This window comes from Kryptolebias marmoratus, linkage group LG12, assembly GCF_001649575.2.
Source record: "Kryptolebias marmoratus isolate JLee-2015 linkage group LG12, ASM164957v2, whole genome shotgun sequence".
Taxonomy (NCBI): domain Eukaryota; kingdom Metazoa; phylum Chordata; class Actinopteri; order Cyprinodontiformes; family Rivulidae; genus Kryptolebias; species Kryptolebias marmoratus.
Window position 1 is genome coordinate 17,565,539 of NC_051441.1, and position 21,905 is coordinate 17,587,443.

The 21,905-nt window shown below is 44.7% G+C and overlaps 1 protein-coding gene across 2 annotated transcripts in view; it reads right to left on the minus strand.

The window, feature by feature from the left end:
• The window catches only part of usp43b (ubiquitin specific peptidase 43b), an 83,016-nt gene that overhangs the window by 38,693 nt on the left and 22,418 nt on the right, over positions 1 to 21,905 (minus strand). For both annotated transcript variants that reach the window (XM_017416765.3, XM_037978798.1), the window contains exons 3-4: positions 15,532 to 15,635; positions 5,977 to 6,069 (exon numbers count right to left, since the gene is read on the minus strand). In XM_017416765.3, the coding sequence (XP_017272254.1) occupies positions 5,977 to 6,069; positions 15,532 to 15,635 (197 nt within the window). The remainder of the gene's footprint in view (positions 1 to 5,976; positions 6,070 to 15,531; positions 15,636 to 21,905) is intronic.

Below are 21,905 nucleotides of genomic sequence, written 5' to 3' on the forward strand. Positions count from 1 at the left end.
TGGGGGGGTGGGGAAGGAGGACTCTCAGTGTGGCACGCTGTCAGAGAGAAGCTCTTGAAAAACAATTTCCTAAATTAGAAACGACGTCGGCTGAACTCTTACGACTTATTTAAATGAGGAGGAGCACAACAGGAAAAATACACGCGCGGTTAAAAGCGCACGCCATCCTAAAAAGATCTGCCAAGCGGATGTTCGTGTTTATGCGGCTCCCTTACAGGAAATACATACATTTGCTTTATTCTGACAACGAGATCAAAGGATTGTTCTTCCTTGATGGTACAAAGGCTTAAATCAGGGGAAAACAGCTACAGTAGGTCTTATTATTTTCTAAACTAATAAAATCCAAGGATGTGCCGCTCCAAAGCTCACAAGTTAACCCTGTATATCCTGGTTGTTAATAGATGACATCACAAAATGCCAGCAGGACTAAAAAGATTTATTTTTCTCAGTTCACAAATGATAGTTGGAGAGCTTTAGAGGTGATATGATCAGTCCGGTCACCGTGCGTCAGAGGATCCCCTGATCCGTGTTGGAGAGCAAACTTTCATTTGAGTTAGCTCTTCTCCTCCTGCCATTTTCACTAAAAAACAAGAGAAGTGAATATCTCGAGCTCGGCAGCTGTCTGTATGAGTCGTCAGGGAGGGGAACACGCCAAAGCTGGCTTTCCAGCGAAAAACCACCCAAGACAAACGAACTGCATCGTGAAGCTACCAGATACTTTGGGAGGACATTTAGAAGGAACTGTGAGGCATCGATACTGTACACTGAAAAGAATGTTTGCTTTTCTGTGGGACAGATTTAAGGCCTTTCCATCCTCCACGAGAAGTCACGAAGTCGGCTCTCAGTCATGGAGTCGTTTTTGTTCTCGTGGCAGATTCGACCGCCCCTTTGTGACACAAGGCCCGGGCCGAACCTTTTCTCACACGGGTTTGTGCCAAGTGTTGTGTGATTGGTCAGATGTTGTTGTGGGGCGTGGTGGCCGGGAGGAAGTACGTCTCGGCCAGGCAGCGAAGGGACACGTCCCCTTCATTCGCTCGTTACTGGACACCGTCATATTTGCAAATGCCAAACGTCATGTACTGTCTCTGTTTGTTTAATAAACACGTCTGGACGCAGTAAGGGAAGCACAAATCTGTACGAGGACAGGAGAGCTGAGAACCCGGTGGGAAGAAACCCGTTTTAACGCTGCAGGAGGAGGGAGGAGCTTCCTGGGAGTTCTGATCCGAGTGTCTCGTGGACGATGAGAGGTGTGGGAGAAAACAAACGGATCGCAACCATGTGGCCGCGAACCGACTTCCTGATTTCTATATTATATCGTTATGTTATCAGAAGGATATTTGTACAAGTGGATTTGGAGATGTCAAAGCCAGGATGATAGTACATTCTGCTTACATGAAATTATGTAACAATCCGTCGTCCATGAGCCCGTCTGGAAGCTGATTGGGTTATGAGGGTCACTGTGTGCTGATCGCAGGCTGTCTTTGTCATTAAAATGGTCACAACTTCATCACTCTGTATGAACCATGTGTCCATACAGAGTCTACGTAATAAACCACCATAAAAGACAGCTTTGACTTAGTTAAATTCTTGAGACCACCTCATTGTTTCAGAACTTCCTCCACATTGCCTACTAAAACCCCTGCAACTAAACACATTCACAAGCACAAACTTTGACCTCTTGAAAGCCAGGCTACAGTCGCTGCAGTTGGTTTCAACCTCCGATTCAGTCGCTGTTTGGCAAACGACGGAGAGACAGATTTGATTTGTCCTCCTGACAATTCGTACGGCCTGTGGACAAGCATGTGACAATCACTTTGCTGATCCCAGTGGGAAATTCTCACTAACAAAGACACGATGGAGATAAACATAAACCGGCTGAACGTCCTCTAGAGGCAGGATGGCTGGTTCCTACTCCAGGTTTAGCTAACTGGCTAAAGTTGATCCAGACAAAATTTGATCAATGTCCAGATCGTGAGGGCCCAGCCTTTTATTAGCTACGCTTCTAAGAAATATAGGTGCCCTATTTTATAATATCTTCTGTTTTTCAAAGTTGCTAAACAGTTTTCTCCTTTTTCTTTTTGGATCGTGAAGTTTTTGCTGAGTGGCTTTACCTTTAAATCACTGTACATTAATGTTAAATACGAAAAAAAGTGTAAAACATTGTGATAAATACTAATTAGAAAAATGTCAAATTAAATAAAAAAGGGCTAATTTGTGAGTTGAGTCAGACGACACCAGTGTCAGGGAGTGTTTACTCTGTCTGGTTTCTGTGTTCATGTTATTAGTGCCTAAAAATGAATGAAATGACCACATTTTTTGGAAGAGTTTTCTCTCGGTTAAGTTCACTTCTTGTTGTTCTGTATCACAGCTTCTAATCAGCCTGCAGTGGATCTGAGTTTGCCGTTTTAGAGCACAAACTCACGAGGTTCCCGTTCCGATCTGCCGCTTTGTTGTCATCACATCAGTTCTGTTTCCCTGCGTTCCTCTGCGCTCAGCCTCGGTTTCCTTTGTTTGAGTTTCTGGTTAATTATAGCTCTCTTTGTTCACCCTGCCTTTACGGCCTTTTGTTTTTGTGAAGATTTAAAGTTTATTTTGCGCTCCGTCTGCCAGTCGTCTGCGTTCGGCTTCTTTTTTTTTTTTTTTACATCTAAGCTCTGACTACCTTTGGTCTAAAAAGTCAAAGTTTAGCAGATGTCTTAACCCTGTCACAGAACAGATGTCTGGATTTAGATGGGATTGGGAAGAATAAGGTTTATGTGGAACTCAGGATCTCTCTCTCTCTCTCTTAGTGGGTGTTTATTCTGTACCAGTCTGACGCATCTAGACGTGATGTCGCACGGCGTGGGAGGCGTTTGCGTTTAAAACGAAGACGGTGCGACCACGAATCGTTGGGCGGCCTGTCAGAGCCATCCAGGTTTACCGCGTCATCGGCAGCTGACAACATAAACGACTTCATTCAACAATTTGAGACTGCGTTTTGAGCTCGGCATCAGAACATCAGCCACGCAGTCGCATGACGGACGTAGCCGCTGCAATATGAGCCCGACTGTGAATGAGCGCTCTCACTGAACCACGCACTGACGTCGTTAACGCTTCCTGAGCTGCGCTGATTACCGCATTTGATTGGGCTTCATTTATTAATAAGTTAACGCTTTGGGGGCCCAGATGGCACGAGCTCGCGAGCCGGATACGGCCTAGCGGTGACCGATGATTACTGGTGTGGCGGCGAGCAGGAGGGACCCCAGTCGATACGAAGACCTCTGTGCTTTTGAGCAGGACAAGCAGGTTCGAGGACGAGTCAGAGAGTGTGACCACGGGTGTTGATTTGAGTTTGAATTATTATCTCTGCCTGCTCGAAAGGCAAGCTGTTTTATAACTGGATGTGTGCATCAGAAATAGCTCATAAACCGAACACAAAAATAGCTATAACTTGGCTATTTTTACAGATCTTTGGCCAGAATTTGGTGTGGTTGTAGCCGAGAGTCACCCCCAACACATAGTCTGAGCCCTGAAGCCCTATACCCATTCCTAAAGGAATACTGCTTTAATTTTGTTTGTAAATGGAAGTTTTTTGTGCCTGATGCAGGTGTGCAGGCTCTATTAACTTCAGTGTCACTGTGTGTGTGTGTGTGCACGTAGATGGGAGCTCATTTAGCTCATTACAGCTCATAACAGCTGTCTCAGCAGGAGCTCATCTATTCCTCACCCTGAAACACAAACAGCTCAGCTCCACGGGACAGAACACGAGAAGAGACGATCTGCAGGAAAACACGCCGTTTATTTTCAACACCGCCAGGATTACGGGAGAAGAGCGAAGACGAGCGCTTCGAGCCTGTTGTCGGTCTTTCAATGAAATTCAGATTTATTTTTTTTTAACAAGAAAAAAACTGGTTTTGTGTAGGTTTTTGTGTGTGTTTGGGAAAAAAAAATAAAAGTTGTAAGTACAAAACAGTAGATGAATGGTGCCCCCCTGTATAAAAATGTCAGGATTTCCTGAGCAGGCCGAACCTAACCTGACATGGAGGCTAGGTGGGTGTAGCGGCGTATAACCTTGAATGAGACATTGTTCCTCGGTGCAGAGAGGGGTTTCCACCGGCTTCTCCTTTCTGATGCCAGCTCTGCACAGGTTTGTGTTCCAACAGCAAGAAACAAAGGTGGGAGTTGTCCGGCTCGTTTTTCTACTTGCATCCTCCTTATTTTGTGAAAAGAAACAATTCACTGTTTCATAATGTGCCTATTTTTTGCCCACGACTTAATCCTGAAGCAGAAACAGAGCTCCTTCAGACTGGATGACGAGCCTGCTACACTCTACAACCTACACGACCCATTAGGTTGGGGCTGGACTGCAACAAACATGGAAATCATGACGCTGCTGTGCTCTTAGTTCTCACCAAATAGTTTTTTTTTTTCTGCTATTTCCCACATCCCCAAGGTATTCGTCCTGTGCCCTCACCATACTCTCACCCAGTCCTGGCACGACTGTCAGAAGATGCAGCTAAACAATCGAGCCGTGCTAGCACCCTCTGTCGTCATGGGTACCACATCTGCGGGAGCTTGTTTCCATGACCTCGTCACAACCTGCAGAACTTTCCTTTAAAACAAAGTGTTTCAGAACCATCTGACCAAAACTAGACAAATAAAGATTCCTGGATGGATGGATGGATGGATGGATGGATGGATGGATGGATGGATGGAAAACGTCAGTCTTGCTGTGGCAGACGGACAAATGTTTCCTGCTTTGTGACCTAAAGGCAAATGAAGGACGTCCTGGCATGGAGCTGCATTTACTGAGGATTAGATGTCTCCAGCAGTTGTTATAATTTGGCGGAGAGCAGTAATTTTACTTCAAAAGTCTCAGACCGCCAAAGAGTGGACCTTCACACTCATTACCTTGCCAAGACCCTGCAAAGACCGTCCAAAGCTGATTTTTGACGTCGTAGCGGGGTCCTCATCTTAGCCTGTGATTGGCCTGAAAGGATGAACTGATGTGATAACGATTCGAGTATTTTTACTGGTCAGTAATTTTCTGGTATTTTGAAAGTAACAGAGAAGTATCAGGCATTACATCGAAGTCGTGGAAACCTAAAGTTGGTAAATGAAATAAAGTTGGTAAATGAGTTTTCATGTTGTTCTTTTAGTTAAACTCTATCATAAAACACTCCAGTGGTCCGTTTCTCTGATTTAAAACGTTAATGACTTGTTTTTAGAGTTTTTGTCTCAAAATCTCAAATTTAAGGAGTCACCTCCTTGGTTGGTGACGTAGAAGGAGGCGGGGCCAGCTGGGGCAGACCGCTGTAGGACACTGAGGAGGTTACTGTCAGTGTTTATCAGGGAAAATGGAAGCAGAAGAAGAAGCAAGTTCTGTTAACAAGAGTACCAGTTTAAAAACATGTTTGGTTTTTGGTCTGGAGTGATGCTGTCGGGAACTCAAGCCCCACATTTCACAAGAGGAACCCCCTAAGCTTTACAAAGATGTCACACAGTCTTCAAGGAGCTTCAGGTGCCGGTCCGACAGGCCGTGATTCTTCTCTTGAAGGTTTGTATTTCAGGTGGTCCTCTTCAGAACGTAACTCCTCAGTCAGTCTGCAGACTTTAGGTTGTAATTTTCACCAGGAGGTAAATTAATCACATCCATCCAACTTTCTTGTCCTTCAGGAAGCTGAAGAAAGACTCAGCTGTTGGAGTTTTGGGTCAATTTACACAATTATTTCAACAAACTGAACCATTTCACCCCCAAACTGTCTGTATTTGCTATTCTAAGTGATCACAGAAAATGCAGAAGAGACCCTAGTAGTTTTTTTTATCTTTTATTATTATTAATTTGAAATTAGTGAAAACATTTTTTAAGTGAGAGACTCTGAATTCAAGCACCTTTTATGACTTTATTTTTATTTATGTTATGTAAACACTTTCCATTTCCCCCCTTTTAAGATCACCTGTGTGTACTTGTTGAGCGCCCTTTTCGGCCGAGCTCACCTGGTCTGACGAAGAGGAATGGGCAGGGAGATGCAGAGGAACGGGTCGAAGGTGTTGCTCTGCTTCAGGCAGTGCGGGCACGTCAGCGAAGATCTGAGGAAAGAAAGGGAAACAGCCAGATTAGTGCGAGCAAAAAAAAATCCAAACATCCAAACTAACCCCACCGACCGAGTCAGGCGGGAGCGGTGACACTTTAATCTCACGGCACACGGGAATAACAGAGTGAAAGCGAACACAGCCTCCCATTCAGGTGCCTTGATCTGATTTGCGAGTACGGGAAGGAGGAGGAGTGATGCAACTGGTGAAAAACGAGCGAGGCGACGGATGGGGCATGGGGGGTGGAATTAGCACAAGCAGACCCCCTGGGATGGATGGTGTCGTAACGACAAACCAGCAGATGAGGTTTCCATCTCGTTGCGTCACTTTCGGAGTGAAGTACAGACCTTTCTGCAGTGATGATTGTTCTTCCCTCACAGTGATTGAGAGAGGCCCATTCTTCCACTTTTCACTGAAAGACGTTTTTTTTTCCCCCTTTTTTAAATTCCAATAATACATCTCACTGGAAATAACCCTTTCCAATGAAATAACTTATTCCAAGAAGCTAATTCTCAGAACAAATCAGAAAAAAGCCTCCAGTAATTTAGTCTGAGAAGCCCTGGGTAGAAAGTTACTGCCGGAGCTGCTCTTCCAGGTTAAATCCGCCGGCCTCAGTGGATGTTTTCCATATTCACTTGATCCACGTTTGCAAACAATTTATTCGGCTTTTTACGAGCATAATGAAAGCCACCCGGGATGCTGAGAGGTTTAGTTTCCAAACCGGCTGGAAAATCCACGCTGTCAGAAAATGAAATGTTTGTTTTGTTTACCACATTATTCCATCAGTTTTCACACATTCTTAGTGAAGTTTTTGTTCGAAAATGAAATAATGGATCGCGTTTATACAGCTCTATTTTTTTTTTGAGTTTGAGTTACTGACAACTCAAACACTTCAGTTCACATTCAAACAAAGGAAGCACTTCCTCCCGAGCCGCTCGGCGTATCTGAAGACATCTCGAGTGGAAAAGAAAAAAAAAAAATGTTACAATGAAGTTTTGTTTCTAACTCGATTAGTAACGTTTGTCAGCTTCATTTTGGAGGGTCACTCATCGCAGTTCTTGTGGGTTTTGTTGATCTGAGGCAAGTGGTTTCGGCAGTTCTTTTCAGGGAGTTAAAAGTGATACTTCCTGCTGGGTTTCTTTGGAAAGAATAACCGTTAATATCTTACCTGTAGTAGATAGCTTCTTGAACGACCTCAGCTTGGAGAAACTGTTTGCGGGTGAATTTGATCAACACACACGCCACTGTGGTGGGTTGGCAATTTGAACAGAAAAGGTGTTATTTGTCCTCCTGACATATAGGGGGCAGCAATGGGCTCGAGTTGCTGTTACGTCGAGCCGCGTTCCCCCATCAGATACGGTTCCCCTGCGTCTCCGTGCCGCGGCAAAAAGCGCGCGTTCATGTTCAACGCTCGTAACCGCCGCGCTGTGCTCGCGCTGCAAGGGAACTACGGAGACCGTGAAAGGTCAAACAACTTGTTTTGGCAAAGTTAACCCACTGTTTTGCTTGTGTAATAGACAGACAGACTCTGTTATGGACAATATAGACAATGTGTGGACAAAAACAATTTATAATTAAAATAAATAATGACTTATCTATTAACAGAATTGTTGGGGCAAATATTTCTCATTAAAAAAACAAAAAAAAAACATAATTCTTTTAGGAATTAAATGTGCTAATAATATAATACAGAGGAATAAACACAGTTAAGGAGTTGTTGGTAAATTATTTTTGTCCTGTGTTTTAGAGGGGGAACCGATTATTTCAGACGGCTGAAATATTTGGTTCCCCCCCGGTAACTTTTGCAATTTGCAGTTGCACCACAACTTTTTCCTAAAAATCCAGACTGCGGTAGCCAGGGCTTCATTCCTAATCAAACAAAACGTTTACACAATGTACCAGTTTAATCAAGATTTAAAAGTTGAAACAATTATCCGAAGGAATTCAACCAATTGTCAAATTTTAATCAGCCAAATGAACACAAAGGGTTCACACAACGAGGGGCTTTAATCAAGACAACAAGAAGTAAAGAATAATTATGCTTTTTTCTCTATACTGAAAAACTAAAGCAGCCCTGCCCCTCGGGTTATTGGAGTCGAAACAATACGTTAGATTTGACAGAGTAGGGCTCAGTTTTCAAGTTTTCTCCAAGCGCAGTAATTAGTAACTGGGATGGAATCAGCGGGGTGCGATGCATTTACTCTGGGTTTCACTTTTCATTCCTTGCACCGTCGTCATGGTTGGTATAAATCTGAAAGCCCACCGTCCTGTTCATAAATAGATAATAAGACTCGAGGGGAGCAAAGCCCAGCAGCTATAAAACACACCGTGTCAGTGTGTTTTAAGACCGGAGGCGCGCAAAAGGAGAAAGCAGGTTTTTGACACCGTTACGAACACACTGAGAATATACTGCGTGGGCTGCTTTATACACAGTCGCAGTCATTATTGGACAAATAAACTGCTTAAAAGTCCATTTAAAGTGATTTTCAGTGCTGAACACCAATGTTTAATGAATGAAATCGTTCGTTTTAGTGAAGATCTGTTACAAAAAGAGGAAAACCCCTAAAGAACTGAAACAGTCCCATTTTTTTCCCCGATCAAATGCTAAAAACTTGTCAGTTTCCTGATGTATTTGTAATCAACTTTTGCTGAAGCAGCAACCACAGCCTCCAAATGCTGCTCAGGGAAGTTTATTGTCCCCCCTCTCATGCTGAAGTTTAGTTATAATGACGAATGCTCTTAAGAATGTTGTTCAGATGAGGAGAGGAGTTAGAAAACACTTAATGATGAATAAAAAGAAAAAAAGCTAAGTGCCCAGAAGGAATGGCCTGATTTGGATTTGGTCAGACCAGTGATGGGTGTGGAAATTAATCGGTTTGCAAGGACCTGGTGTGTCTTCGACAGGCAGCAGAGGGCGTGAGTGGAGCGGCGGTGTTATCAGGTAGTTTCCAGAGCGTCTAACACTCAGTCAGAGCAGTGAGTGAAGGTCAGCAGAGACAGACTCGTTACAGTGGCTCAGCGCTGGAAGCAGCAGGTACATGTAATCACTCCGGCTGCCTGACACAGACCACTCCAGGTGGTACTCGGGTCGTATCGAGCGCCAAGCATCACAGAACCCCCGTGACGTTTGCTCCTGGAATCAATCAGGCCTCTGGTGCCGACTGTACAGCGTTACGGCAGCTGGATGTCTTACCCCTCCTAACACAGCACCTCCATACAAGCTGTCTGCAAGAAGATACCAGACCGCAACACGTGCGTCCACGAACCGCCTGCGTCCACATGTGGGGTCAGCTTGGCACATGAACTTTGACCCAACGCTGATCAGCCAGCTGTGAGTCGACCTGCTGCCGTATGGCTCCGTTCTGCACGAAGCTGCTGCTCGTTATATATTTATTTAAGTCTTTCCTTACTTTAAGAAACTGAAACATTGCCCTGCAAAAAAAAAAAAAAAAAAAAAGATCATTTTCCTCTTGAATGCTGATGATTTATCCCCGAATCACATCCTGACAGAAGTATCCTTTAAAAACTGCCAACAGTCACGTTCCAGTTAATCCCAAATGATCCCAGTCCTCGCCTCCATCTTGATAAGGATCCGACTGGATGTGATGTCTTCTTAAAAAAGTGAGTCTTGATCAGTCTTTGCAATCGGCCTTTTTTGTTTTGTTTTGTTTTGTTTCTTTACATTCGCTCGCCAGCTCTCTGTGAGCACTTTAAATCTTTGAACTCATGAATAATTTCAAGAGGTCAGCTTTGTCTAGGTTGCAAAGCTGCCAATACTTCTGTACACTTTGATTCAGGGTGCACATTAGGCCACCGCCTCCTCTTAAAACAACAACTTAGATCACGTAAAACAATAAATCCGTGACGGGTTTACACTGAAGCTGGAAAGGGTACATTAACACAATGTCACTATATTCCCGTTTCTCAGCTTTTTTTTATTTTAAAGAACAAATTTCCTCATGACTCCTGATCACACATTAAATAACACCCCCTCCTTCTTGTCTTTTTATTTTGGCTCAGTCAGAAACCTGCATTGTGAACCTTCTTGACCTTTTACGCCGAGTTTTACCACGGGGAAGTTAAGCCCTGGATCAATTGTTCAAAATGCGTTTCTCCCCTACAGGAGGGCACCTGACAGGCTTAGTGGGGGAGCAGATGGGGGAGTGAAATAAAGCTCTATTCAAGCAAGCCCAGCTGACACGGCTCTTAGTGGATCTCTCCCTCTTGGCAGAGTAGAATGGCTGCCCTACGGATGTCTTATTTTCGCCAGGAAACAGCGAGGGGAGCTGCGCCCCATGCATACAAATCGCACTAACCGACTCCACTGAAACATAGATGTGCCCCGCGCCGCTCTGAAACCCTCACAAAAAGGGGGGTGGAGGGGGGGACGGAGCGAAGGAGAAGGTGAGGCTCCGGCGATGCGCTAATGGAGGAAGCGTGCGAAGGCTGAGCGGCACGTATGTGAGACGCAGTCATGCTGAAGAGACTGGGGGCTGGACGCTTCGCAGGGCGCAGCTTTGAACTGCTCCTGACACAGAGCCCGTTTGTACTCACCGCGTGTCTTCATCCAACTCGTTTCCTTTCCAGAAAAGGAGAAAAATTAAAGAGAGTTCTTGGATATGAAGAAAAATATGTGAAGGAGCCCTGAAGTCCGGTTGTTTACCACCTTAAAACGACAGTTCAGATCCGTGGGAAGGGTTTGAACATTTAATGTCTTACCTGCTGCAGATAGTTCTTTGAACAACTACAGCTCAGAGAAATAAAGTTGAATTCTTGCGAACTGCTAGCCCTACACGAAAGTAGATTGATGCTATCCTAACACAACTCTGATCACAAACATTTTATGCTGGTTTGTGCAAATGTTGTTTTAAGAACCTTTACATCGCTACCAATTTCATACTACAGCAAGTGGCAGCAAACCACTTGAATCTGGGCTGCGTCATGAACAGAATTAAAGGCTTGGCGTTCGCGCGACACGTGTGATCACGCGATTTTTGTGAGATCGCGTTAACACGTGTCATATAGGCTGTGAGTAACTCTCAGCTACCACCAGCCCAATATTTGAGCTCAGTATCTGTAAAACTGGCCGAGTTGAAGCCATTTTTTGTGCTTCCCAAGGTCAGTTGGCTGTGGCAGCCATCTTGAATTGGGTTAACTCCATTGGTATGCATCCACCATCGTGATACATTTTGCTAACATGGCAGACAAGCTAACAGACTCGGGCAAATTCCTTATATTTCCCTTTCGCCGTTGATGGTGGGCAATAATTGAACTCAAACAGATATCTACAACAGGTAAGATGTTAACTGCTCATAACCTTTCCACCAAAACCCCACTTCAAACGACATGAACATTTGTTGTGTGGATCCAACACAACAGTTCAGTCCAACCCTGCAAACCGGGCCTTTAGATAGAGTCTGCCTATGACCGCTGCAGCACCACTCAGTGATGTGAAGAAGAGAAAAAGACAAACTCGGGGAGGAGGAGGCGTCAGAGTAAAGCGAGCTGCAGCGCTCCCGTCACCTGAACCGCTCGGCTGACAGTCGCTTGGCTTCAACGCGGTTAACGCTGTTTGACAGACAGCTACACATCACCGTGTTCAGTTTCCAAGCAGAGGCGAGTCACTCGCATAATAAATGATCTCGATTTTTTAAAAATCATCTAGCTTAAAATTTGTTTTATTTGACCAAAGGAGCTTCGGCACAACAGCGACCACGGAAGGAATATCGCCCGCCGCCTTTCATGCCAGACTTTTAAACTAAGATCATCTTCTGCTAAAAGTAACAAAGTTGTAGCTGTTTTGGTCAACTCTTTAAATGCCGTTACGTGTGACCTCACGAGATACTGCGAAACGTATTAGTGCTCAGAGTGTGTGTTTTGAATGACTCTCAGCTACTACCACATCAAATTTCAGCTCAGTATCTGTAAAAATGACTGAGTTAGAACTATTTTTGTGTCGGCTATGGTTAATTAGCTGTGGCGGCCATCTTAAAATGGGTTGACTCCAAAAGTTAATCAGTTGTAGACGTACATCCGGTGATTACTTCCTGAAAGTTTCACTAAAATCAATTTAATGGTTCATGAGATATTTTGCTAACAGACAGAGTCGACTTCAATAGTTAAAGGCAGGGTTTTGAAAACAGACCTCATGTGATCTGTTCGTGCTCATAGTATAAGTTGAGCACGACTCTCGGCTACTACCACACGAGATTTTAGCACAGTATTTGTAAAAAATGACTGGGATATAGCCTTTTTTGTGTTTGTTAATGTGGCTTAGCTGTGGCAGCCATCTTGTATGCGGTTGATTGCTCAAGTCAGTCAATCGTAGAGATACATCTAATTATTACTTTTTAAGGGTTTCATTAAAGTCTGTTGGCTATTGAACCATGAAATATTTTGCTAACACGACACACACCTGCTCACAGACAGGCAAAAACACCGTCGCCTGCCGCCGAAGGCAAACAGGCGATAACGGCAATAATTCTCTCATCAAATGAAGCTTGAAAACAAACCAAAAAAAAGCATTTTGATCAGTCTGATCCAGTGATGACCCCCCCGTTGTGGATGGTGATTTAACTTGTCTGAGCATGTCTAATGGCTCTGACAAACTGGGCTATTACAAGAACCCTCGTCCAGCCCGTCAACTCTGCATGTTTTATCACATCTGACACGCTTTCGCCCAGGCAGCGGTGGAGCCTCAGGAGCCACTTCCTTCGGGGGAAAATGGGGACACAAGTTAGGAAATAACCCAAATCAAAGGCCTCGCACTTTCCAAACGAATGCATATCGCCCATCTGCAAAACTGTCTGAGTTACAGCCATTTTTGGGTTGCCTAGTGTCAGCTAGTCTTAGCTACGGCAGCCATCTTGAACTGGGTCGACTCCAAAAGTCAATCAGCTGTAGGCGTACATCCAGTGATTACTTTCTGGGAGTGTCAATAAAATCAGTCCAGCTGTTCATGACATATTTTGCTAACAGACAGACAAGATTTATGCCAACAGTTAATGCAAAGGTTTTAAGCAAAGATCTTGCTCACTGTGTAGAGCTCGAAGTATGAGTTGTTGGCAATACTCAGCTCCAACCACACCAAATTTTAGGTCGACATGTGTAAAATTAAGTGACTTACAGCCATTTTTGTGTTTCCTAAGGTCAGCTGGCTGTGGCGACCATCTTCAACTGGACTGACTCCAAATGTTAATCAAGCGCACACGTACATCCACCGAAGAGTTTCTGAACATTTCATAACAATCCGTCCACCGGTTCGAGAAATATTTCGCTAACAGACAGACACAGTGGACTCCAAAAGTGAAAGGCAAAGTTTTAAAGAAAAAAGAAAAACGGACCCTGTGTGATTAGGTAGTGAGCTCAGGTTTATGTGCTGGGAATGACTTTCAGCTACCGCCACACCCAATTTTAGCTCAATGTATGCAAAACGGACCAAGATGAGGTCGCTTAGCTGTGGCGGCCATTTTAACACACACACACACACACACACACACACACACAAGGGCAAAAACACAATCCCTGTTTCACCTTTGGCTGACAATCAAGCCCCAGTGACTCCCAGTGTTTGTTTTCACCTTAACGCTCCGACTGAAGCTCTTTATCTGCGATTTCTGCGTTCTAAACACATGAACGGAAGCTTTTCCTCTCTCAGGTTTCCTCTGATTCTGTCCGGCCCCCCACGACCTGGGGACCCGAACCGGAGCGGGAGCGAAGGAGCAGCTTACGCCGCTAATTGTGCCTCTTCCTGCGCCGACACACCCAGCGTGTCACGGCTGAAACGGCTGACGGCGAGGGTGGCAATTAGGCGGCGCGCTCAAACAGATGCGTTCGCGCGGAGCTGTCAGCTTCCAAAGGCATCGGCAGACGGAAGGAGGAGACGCTCGCCGTTCAATATGGGGAGGCTAGCACTTCTTAAAACATCTGATGACTGAAAACGTCACAGGACGCATATCTTCGACTTACCCACAGAGGTCCTGAGAGCCTTCAGCCGTGCTCTCTTCCACTGCCCGTCCAAACTACTGAATCTTTTCCTCCATTTAAACCCCTCATCTGTTCAAACTATCCTATCTTCTGTCCAATCTGCTCGGTTATTTCCCCGTTATTAACTGCACTGTTGTAGTTAAAGTATCTTTTATTGTACGGCGGATTGAGGGTTTTTGAAAGGCACCCATAAATTAAAATGGAAAAATATATTACTAGTCATAGTAGCTGCCTTTTCACCCCCAAAACGACTTCGACATCTGGCCTGTACGAGCTTTTGGGTTCTTCAGCAGAAGGAAAAGAGAACCATTTAGAGGAGAATATCTCCCGGCCAATTCTGACGGAATTAAAAGGCAATTAGAAACGCGGAAAATACTCGACCACTGGACAGTTATTTGAGCACAAAAGTGGGCGCTCCGGAGAGGTTCTTGTACGTCAGAGAGTTCTGTTTTCCCCCAGGAGCCACCAAGGTTAGAGAATCAGAGGAGTTTCAGAAATACTGCTCTGGTCTGCTTGATAATTACAGCTGTGAGTGCATCGCTGGCAAACAGCCGAACCCAACACACACACTCCGCATGCACGTGCACATTGAAAATACAGATCATTTTCCTGCTCTAAGTCAACACTTCTAGGTGGATGTGTAGCAAACTGACAGCACAACCGCACAGTGCTACCGACGTCAGCTCACGACTCAATCACACCCAAACAGACCGGTTCAAACGGATCTTATCTGAAGCAGACAAACCCATGCTGCGAAATATGAAATGTTTAACTCGCCATCATCATTCGTTAGTAGGGGTGTGAGGAGACACTTCTCTCACAAGACGGGACAAGACCAGCCCAAATACTAGGCTCACGAGGATATTTTAAATAAATATATATATATCTTCATCCGGGGTCGGGTCGTGGAGGTAGCAGCATAAGCAGAGAGGCCCAGACTTCCCTCTCCCCAGCTCCTCCGGGGGGATCCCAAGGCGTTCCCAGGCACAGGTGTGCTTTAGTTCATTCATTTCCCCACGCTGTGAGCTTGGACTGCCGGTCCTCAGTCGCCGAGGACTTTTCTGTTGCAGGGTAACCTGACATTTAACAGTGCTATGGTGCAGTAAACAGGCACGGCATGCGCTGATTTGGAACATAAATAGGATGCAACACGCATTGCCACTGCTAGTATTTTTGGTTTTGGTGCAATAAAAGACGCCCAGATCTGAACTGTTCAATACAAGGCTTCAAAAAGAGGGAAAAAAAAAATCAAAGCTTGATGGGCTCTCTCTGTTCCTGGACAATAAGGAGCCGCGGGAGGCGTTACGCCATCGCATCGTCGCACGATGGTTGGAGGCTTCCCAGGAAACCACTGTGCAGCCTCAAGACGCACAGCCATGTTTTGTTTTGTTTTTTTTCTTTTTTCCTCCGTCGCCGTTGCAGAAAACAGCTTCGAGCGGACGTGACTCCGGGGCGTTCACGGTGCAAACTCACTTGTACTGAGCCTGGAAATGCTCCTGGACGAAACTGTGCTGGACCCTGGGCTGCTGGGACTGGATCGGGTCGGGACGCAGCGCCTCCTCGGCCCCGCTGGGACCCTGCAGCAAACAAATGAACAAAGCGAAACATCAAACACAACACCCTGAATAATAGCGGTCGTCTTAGGTGAGATTCAGCGTGCGATGCTTTCGGTTTTGCAGGAACTTCACGTTCAAAAGAGGGAGAAAGCACCGACCTTACATAACACAGCCCCCCAAGTGGCCCCCTGTCTTTACTCTTTTATCCATTCACCTACCAGAGAGAGGAGGCTAGCCTTGGATGAAGATAAAAGAAAAGGAGAGGAACAAAAAAAAAAAAAGACTGCCTGGGATCAGTGAAAGACTCAAAAGGTCACAAAGCAAATGAGCAGGGACGGCAAACTGTACGCAGGGAGGGACGCCTCTGCGTGTCAAGGACACCAGAACGTGTCGCACTTTTAAAGAGCGGTTTCTATCAAACACAGCCCTGAAACACAATGACATCCCATTAAAACCAGTGACTTTTCCACCACATTCAACTCAACCATCTGTCAGACGCAGGTCATGTAGATCAAATGGGAAACAAATTTACCTGTCATAAATATCAATAGATGAAAAACCTTATTCCGTGGAATATCTGTCCAATCTGATATTTGCAAGCTGTAATTTATCGAACCATCCTTCTAAACAGCTTTTTGTTTCTAGCTGCAGGGTGACTTTGTCGCCCATCAGTTAACTCTAACTCAGCCGTACGCTACAAACTCTGCTTAAAAGTTCGGCATCAAAAGGATCGTCTGCGTCTGGTAATTTTTTAAGGGATCCGTCTAATAGTTATCAATAGTTAGCACCTTATCAGTCGGGACATCGATCAAAAGAGCACAGAGTGTGGCGAAAAAAGCAGAAATCTATCGTCAAGGCTAGGCTAACGAGGGCCCGATTTATGTCATTGTTCAGGCCTTTAAAAACAGCTCTTTCTCAAAAAAACGACATGCTTGTGTGAAAGAACGCCACATTGGCTGATATTAAACCCGTACACTTTTGCTAGACGCTTCTTGTGTAAATGCTGGTGTCCTGACGCTTCATTTACCCGCTCTTTTCTCCACACACGTACGTTTGTGGCGAAACAATGACATTGTTCGGTTGAGAACAAGACGACGGCATGCGAAAGTGTAGAGGTTTAATATTAGCTAATGTAGCGGTCTTTCACACCGGTATGACATAATTGAGAAAAAGTTGTTTTACGGTTTAAGCCTGAGAAACAATATGAAATGTTTGGCTAGCCATTAGCCTAGCCTAGCGGAATACTTTTGTCTTTTTCTCCAAGGAGTCCTGACTTTTATAGGAGTCAATCCTGTATGTTAGCAAAATATCTTATGAACCCCCTGGATTTTAATGAGATTTCCCAGGAACAACTGATTACCTTCAGTCCAATTGAAGTTGGATGGTACAGCGAGTCAACCTTAGCTTAGTCAAGCTCGGTCGTTTTTACCGATATTCAGCCAAGAAATTTGATATGTTAGCAGCTGAGACTCGTTCACAAGACGTACTCTGAGCGCCAACAGATCACCTGAGGTTTGACAAAATGCAGTCAAGGTTACTTTCGAGATTTGGCCAAAACGATTTCTCAACATGAGATCATCTCAGTTTAAAACTCTGGCAACGCTGAGCCTTTAATTACATTCAGCATCAACTCCGTTTCACACCTTTTTAAGTGGAGAAAATCTCTTAAAAACACATTTTTCAGTGTTTAGATCATTAGAATCTCTTTGCCCACATGCTCTGAGTCCAACAATAGACTGGTATAAAAAAGCCAGATACCTGAGACGGCATAAAGTCCTCATATAACCTCTAATAAGCTTTTTTTTTATGCTGGTCGGCCTGACCTGGCTGAAAGGGAAATGCACTCTTTGAGCTATTTCTCTTCGGTCTGTTTACTATTCCCCAGATCTCCTGGTACCGTACTGGTTCCCAGGCTGGCAGCTCGACCAGAACCTCCACTCAGTGACGGAGCTGAAAGAAAGGTTAGAGTTTCTAAGGGAGGAGAGAGAGAGAGAGTGTGTGTCTGAGGAAAAAACGGAAGAGTCATCTGTAGTTCACCGCCATCTCAAACCCAGAGCCTATTCTTCTGAAAAACATTGGAGCTCCTCAAAGACTGAGCTCGAGACTGAAACCCAATCTTCCTGCTGCAAGGGGCGTCATCAGGCACACACAATGACAAATCTATTTCCTCATTCCCTTCAAGTTTTCCCCTCGTTACGTCCTCCTCCTCCTCCTCCTCCTCCTCCTCCCCGGGTGGTAATTATACAGGGACAATCAGAGGGGGTCGACTTTGTCTTCACATGAAGGCATCAAATACACCAAGTGGTTCTGTCCGAAGCCTTATAATTACTCCGGTATTTTTTCATAATACTTAATGTCTTCCATCTCTACGAGAAATATAAATCCCCCCCAAAAATTACATTTTTAGACAAAAAAAAAATAATCTCTGTAATGAAATGTCACAAAACTGTCTGCAAAACAGAACTTCTACATCCAAGAGCAGAGCTCCACAATGTTGATGTGATCCATTTTATTGGGGGCGGGGTCTGAGATGTTCACCTTAAGAGGAAATATCCTGTTAGACTTAGAAATGTGACTCTTCAAAAAACACTTTCTTTATTTAACTGAAGTCGAGCCCGGCATTCCTCTGCATGTTTTCCTCCCACACGCTCGCGAATGGATTCCGCTGCTATCTTCGTGCAGAGATAACAAACTAAAGCGAGGCCAGCGAGTGCAGGGCCCAGCAGGGCCTTATCGCCCCTCTGAAATCCATGCCCGGCTCTGTCGAGTCAACACACTGCAAGGTGTCAGCTGTGTGTTAAGAGCGAGTGGACGCCGAGGCCCGCTGAGACGGGGCGGGAGGGGGCGGCTTACAAACACCCCCAACATGTGGTTCAGATAAGACCTCAGCACACCCCATTGATCCCGGTTAGATACCACGTCCCCCCTGGCCAAAGCTCGTGGCTGCTGCTGGTCCGAGAAATTGTTTTTAGGGGTTGTGAAATGACCCCCACGTCCCCCCCACGTCCTAACCCCCGACAGATCAGGGGTCCATCTGAGGAGATGCCACGAGCCAGGCTGAAATGAAGATGCTATCTTTAAAATTGCCTGTCAGAAAAAAATATGCCAGCTTCAATCTGATAAAAATGCAACCAAGCTGGCAACAGAGAGAAGAAGAAGAAGAAGAAATCAAACAAAAAAGGAAGGAAGGAAAGAAGAAAGGAGGAAAAGCTTGGGGTGTGAAATTTTAGTTTTCTTTTTTTACACATACAGAACCAACCACTATTTTAGTTTCTGTGAACGGAGCAAGCGCACACTTAAACACATTAAAACACACTAAAACACACTAAAACACACTAAAACACACTAAAACACATTAAAACACACTAAAACACATTAAAACACACTAAAACACATTTAAACACACTAAAACACACTAAAACACACTTAAACCCACACAAACACACTAAAACAGACAAAAACATACTTAAATACACAAACACATTAAAACACACTAAAACACACTTAAGCACACTTTCACAGAGTTCAACTTTCACTTTTTTAGTCAGTTTAAAAAACCTAGATGTGCACACACACATTTCCCACACATTCACACTTTATAGGAGTTTATAGAAGGAATCACTTAGGATTTACTCATTTTCAGGTCTTTAAAGCAGATATTTTATTGTCACTTTAGTCTCATTTGCAGTGACTAGAAGGTAGTTTGTTAAAAGTTGGAGTCTGATCAGGTTAGACCTGTTTGTCTTTTGTCTTTAGATCAGTTTAGCGTTTTACCATTGCTGTTCTTTGTGATCTGTGGTGGCCATCTTAAATTAGACTGACTCCAAATAGTAATCAGTTTTAGACATACATCCAGTGATTACCTCCTGAGTTTCATTAAAATCCATTCAGTTGTTCACGTGATATTTTGCTAACAGACGAACAACGTTGACTCCAGTAGTTAAACAAAGACGTTACTGCCTGCCGTCTTGCCTTGCGGCAGCAGACAATAACAGACCAAAAAAGTAATCCTTACAGGCAAATATAAACACAAAGAACCGAGGTTTCTAAATAACCAGTCATCCTGATATGCCATCTATCGACTCGCGCTATCTGCTTTTTTTCCCTTATAAAATATAAATGTAATCGGGTGACAAACGCTGATGCTGTTATCCACCAAGAAATCAATCGTTGTGCTGAGTTTTTCCACAGTGAGAGATGCGCTTGGAAACAAACTGGGGTTTTTTGCAGCCGCGGCAAAAAAGGCGAACAGTGGGTGATATCGTTCTCGTTTGTCGGAGCCAAGCAAGATGGCCGCCCCAGCCAACTTAACTTATGAAACGCAAAAATGGCTGTAGTACAGTCAACTAAAAAAATGTTAAGATGGAATTTGGTGAAGTAGTCGCTAAGAGTGAGCCCCAGCACATGCTCTGAGCGCAACTCGTCATGCAGGGTCACGGCTCAAAACTTTGGCATTAACTGTCGGTGTCAACGCTGTTTGTCTGTTAGCGAAATATCTCACAAACCACCGAACGAACCTTAATGAAACTTTCAGTAAATTTTTATTAGACATACATCTACAGCCGTTTCTTTTTCGAAGTCCACCCAATTTAAGATGGCTGCTACAGCCATGCGAACGTAGAAAACACAGAAATGGTTATAATGCATTCAACTTTACAGATAACGACTTAAGATTTGGTGCGAGTCATTCACAACATAAGCTTTGAAATTGTGCATTTTGTGTTTTGAAAGTTAGACCAAAACATTTCTCAACACACGTGGGATTATTATTACCTCCACGATTGCACTCTCCGAGCGCTTCCAGTTTGAGTTAAAAAACCTCAACATGAAAGGCAGAAAGGTGATTATTATTCCTTCAAGGAATGCCCAGGCTTTAATTTATAATGATTTGTAATGATGTAAACACGCACAGACAAACTAACTACCGAGTCTCTGGTAAATCTCAGACAGTTGACTCCTGGACGTCAGTACTTCACTGCAGCACGGAAGCCTGATTAATGGTTGCACTATGCTCCATCGGTAAAGGCTTTCAATAATTCACCCCCAAAAAAATTGTTACGGCGAGTGATTCATCCCTGCGTGTAAATCCACCGTGAGGGAATGAAGGCACTCTCCACTTCAGCGTGTGTGTGGTGGTGGGGCAGGGAGGGGGACGACGCAGGAAATGTGGCCACCTGTCTCACCCTGATGGGTTTTCAGGGACATGAGTGGAGGCAGATCTTAGTAATAGCCCCGACGTGAATAATTCAGACGAGCCGTGGAAACACGCAGACGCAGGGAGCGGGCGCTGGGAGTGATCGAGAACACGCAACCAGCCGCTCCTTAGCCTTAGAACCCCCCACCAACCGTTGATCGTAACTCCGAGGGTCAGAGGGGAGGGAAAAGCCCCAAAGCACCCGGAGAGACAACGCATCTGTGCGAGTGTTTATTGACGGACGAGAGCCAAGAGAGTGATCGAGAGAGAAGTGTATTCAGCTGACATGCAGCGTGTGAATAAATAATGAACAGTCTCCTTTCCTTTCGTGTGGCTTCCTCTCTATAAATAGGCTCTAAATAACAGCGAGGCTGGAGGCTTTTCTTCCTGACCCTCCGGCCCGTTATTGCGCGGCAGCGTACCCTCTGACCGGGCTGCGTTTTATGGACGCGCACAGAGCTCAGACACTGATGTACGGCTTCAGGTCGACCTCGGGATTGTATCGGACTGCTGTGCAGCCACGCAGCCCAAAGGCTTGGGTGCGTTTTAAATTGGACAGGTAGATCGAGAGGAAAGGTCCACACTCAGCTCACTTGTTTGCTGGATGGAAATAAATGCTGAAAACGTATGATATTTAATGTTTTCAAACCCATTTGACATAGGGACTATTGTTTTTCATTACTGGAGACAGGCATACACTATATTGCCAAAAGTATTCGCTCGCCTCCCTTCATACTTATATGAACTTGAGTGACCTCCTATTCTTGATCCATAGAGTTTAATATAATATTGGCCCAGCCTTTGCAGCTATAACAGCTCAAACTCTTCTGTGTAGGTTTTCCACAGGTCTAGGAGTGTTTATGTGAAGTTTTGGACCATTCTACCAGAAGCTGATCTGTGAGGTCAGACATGTTGGACAGAAGGCCTGTTTCTCAGTCTCTGCTCTAATTCATCCCAAAGGTGTTCTGTCAGGTTGAGGTCAGGACTCTGTGCAGGTCAGTCAGGTCCTTCCTCACCAAAGTCACTCATCCATGTCTTTATGGACCTTGCTTTGTGCACTGGCAGCCATCCTGGCACAGGAAGGGGCTGTCCCCAAA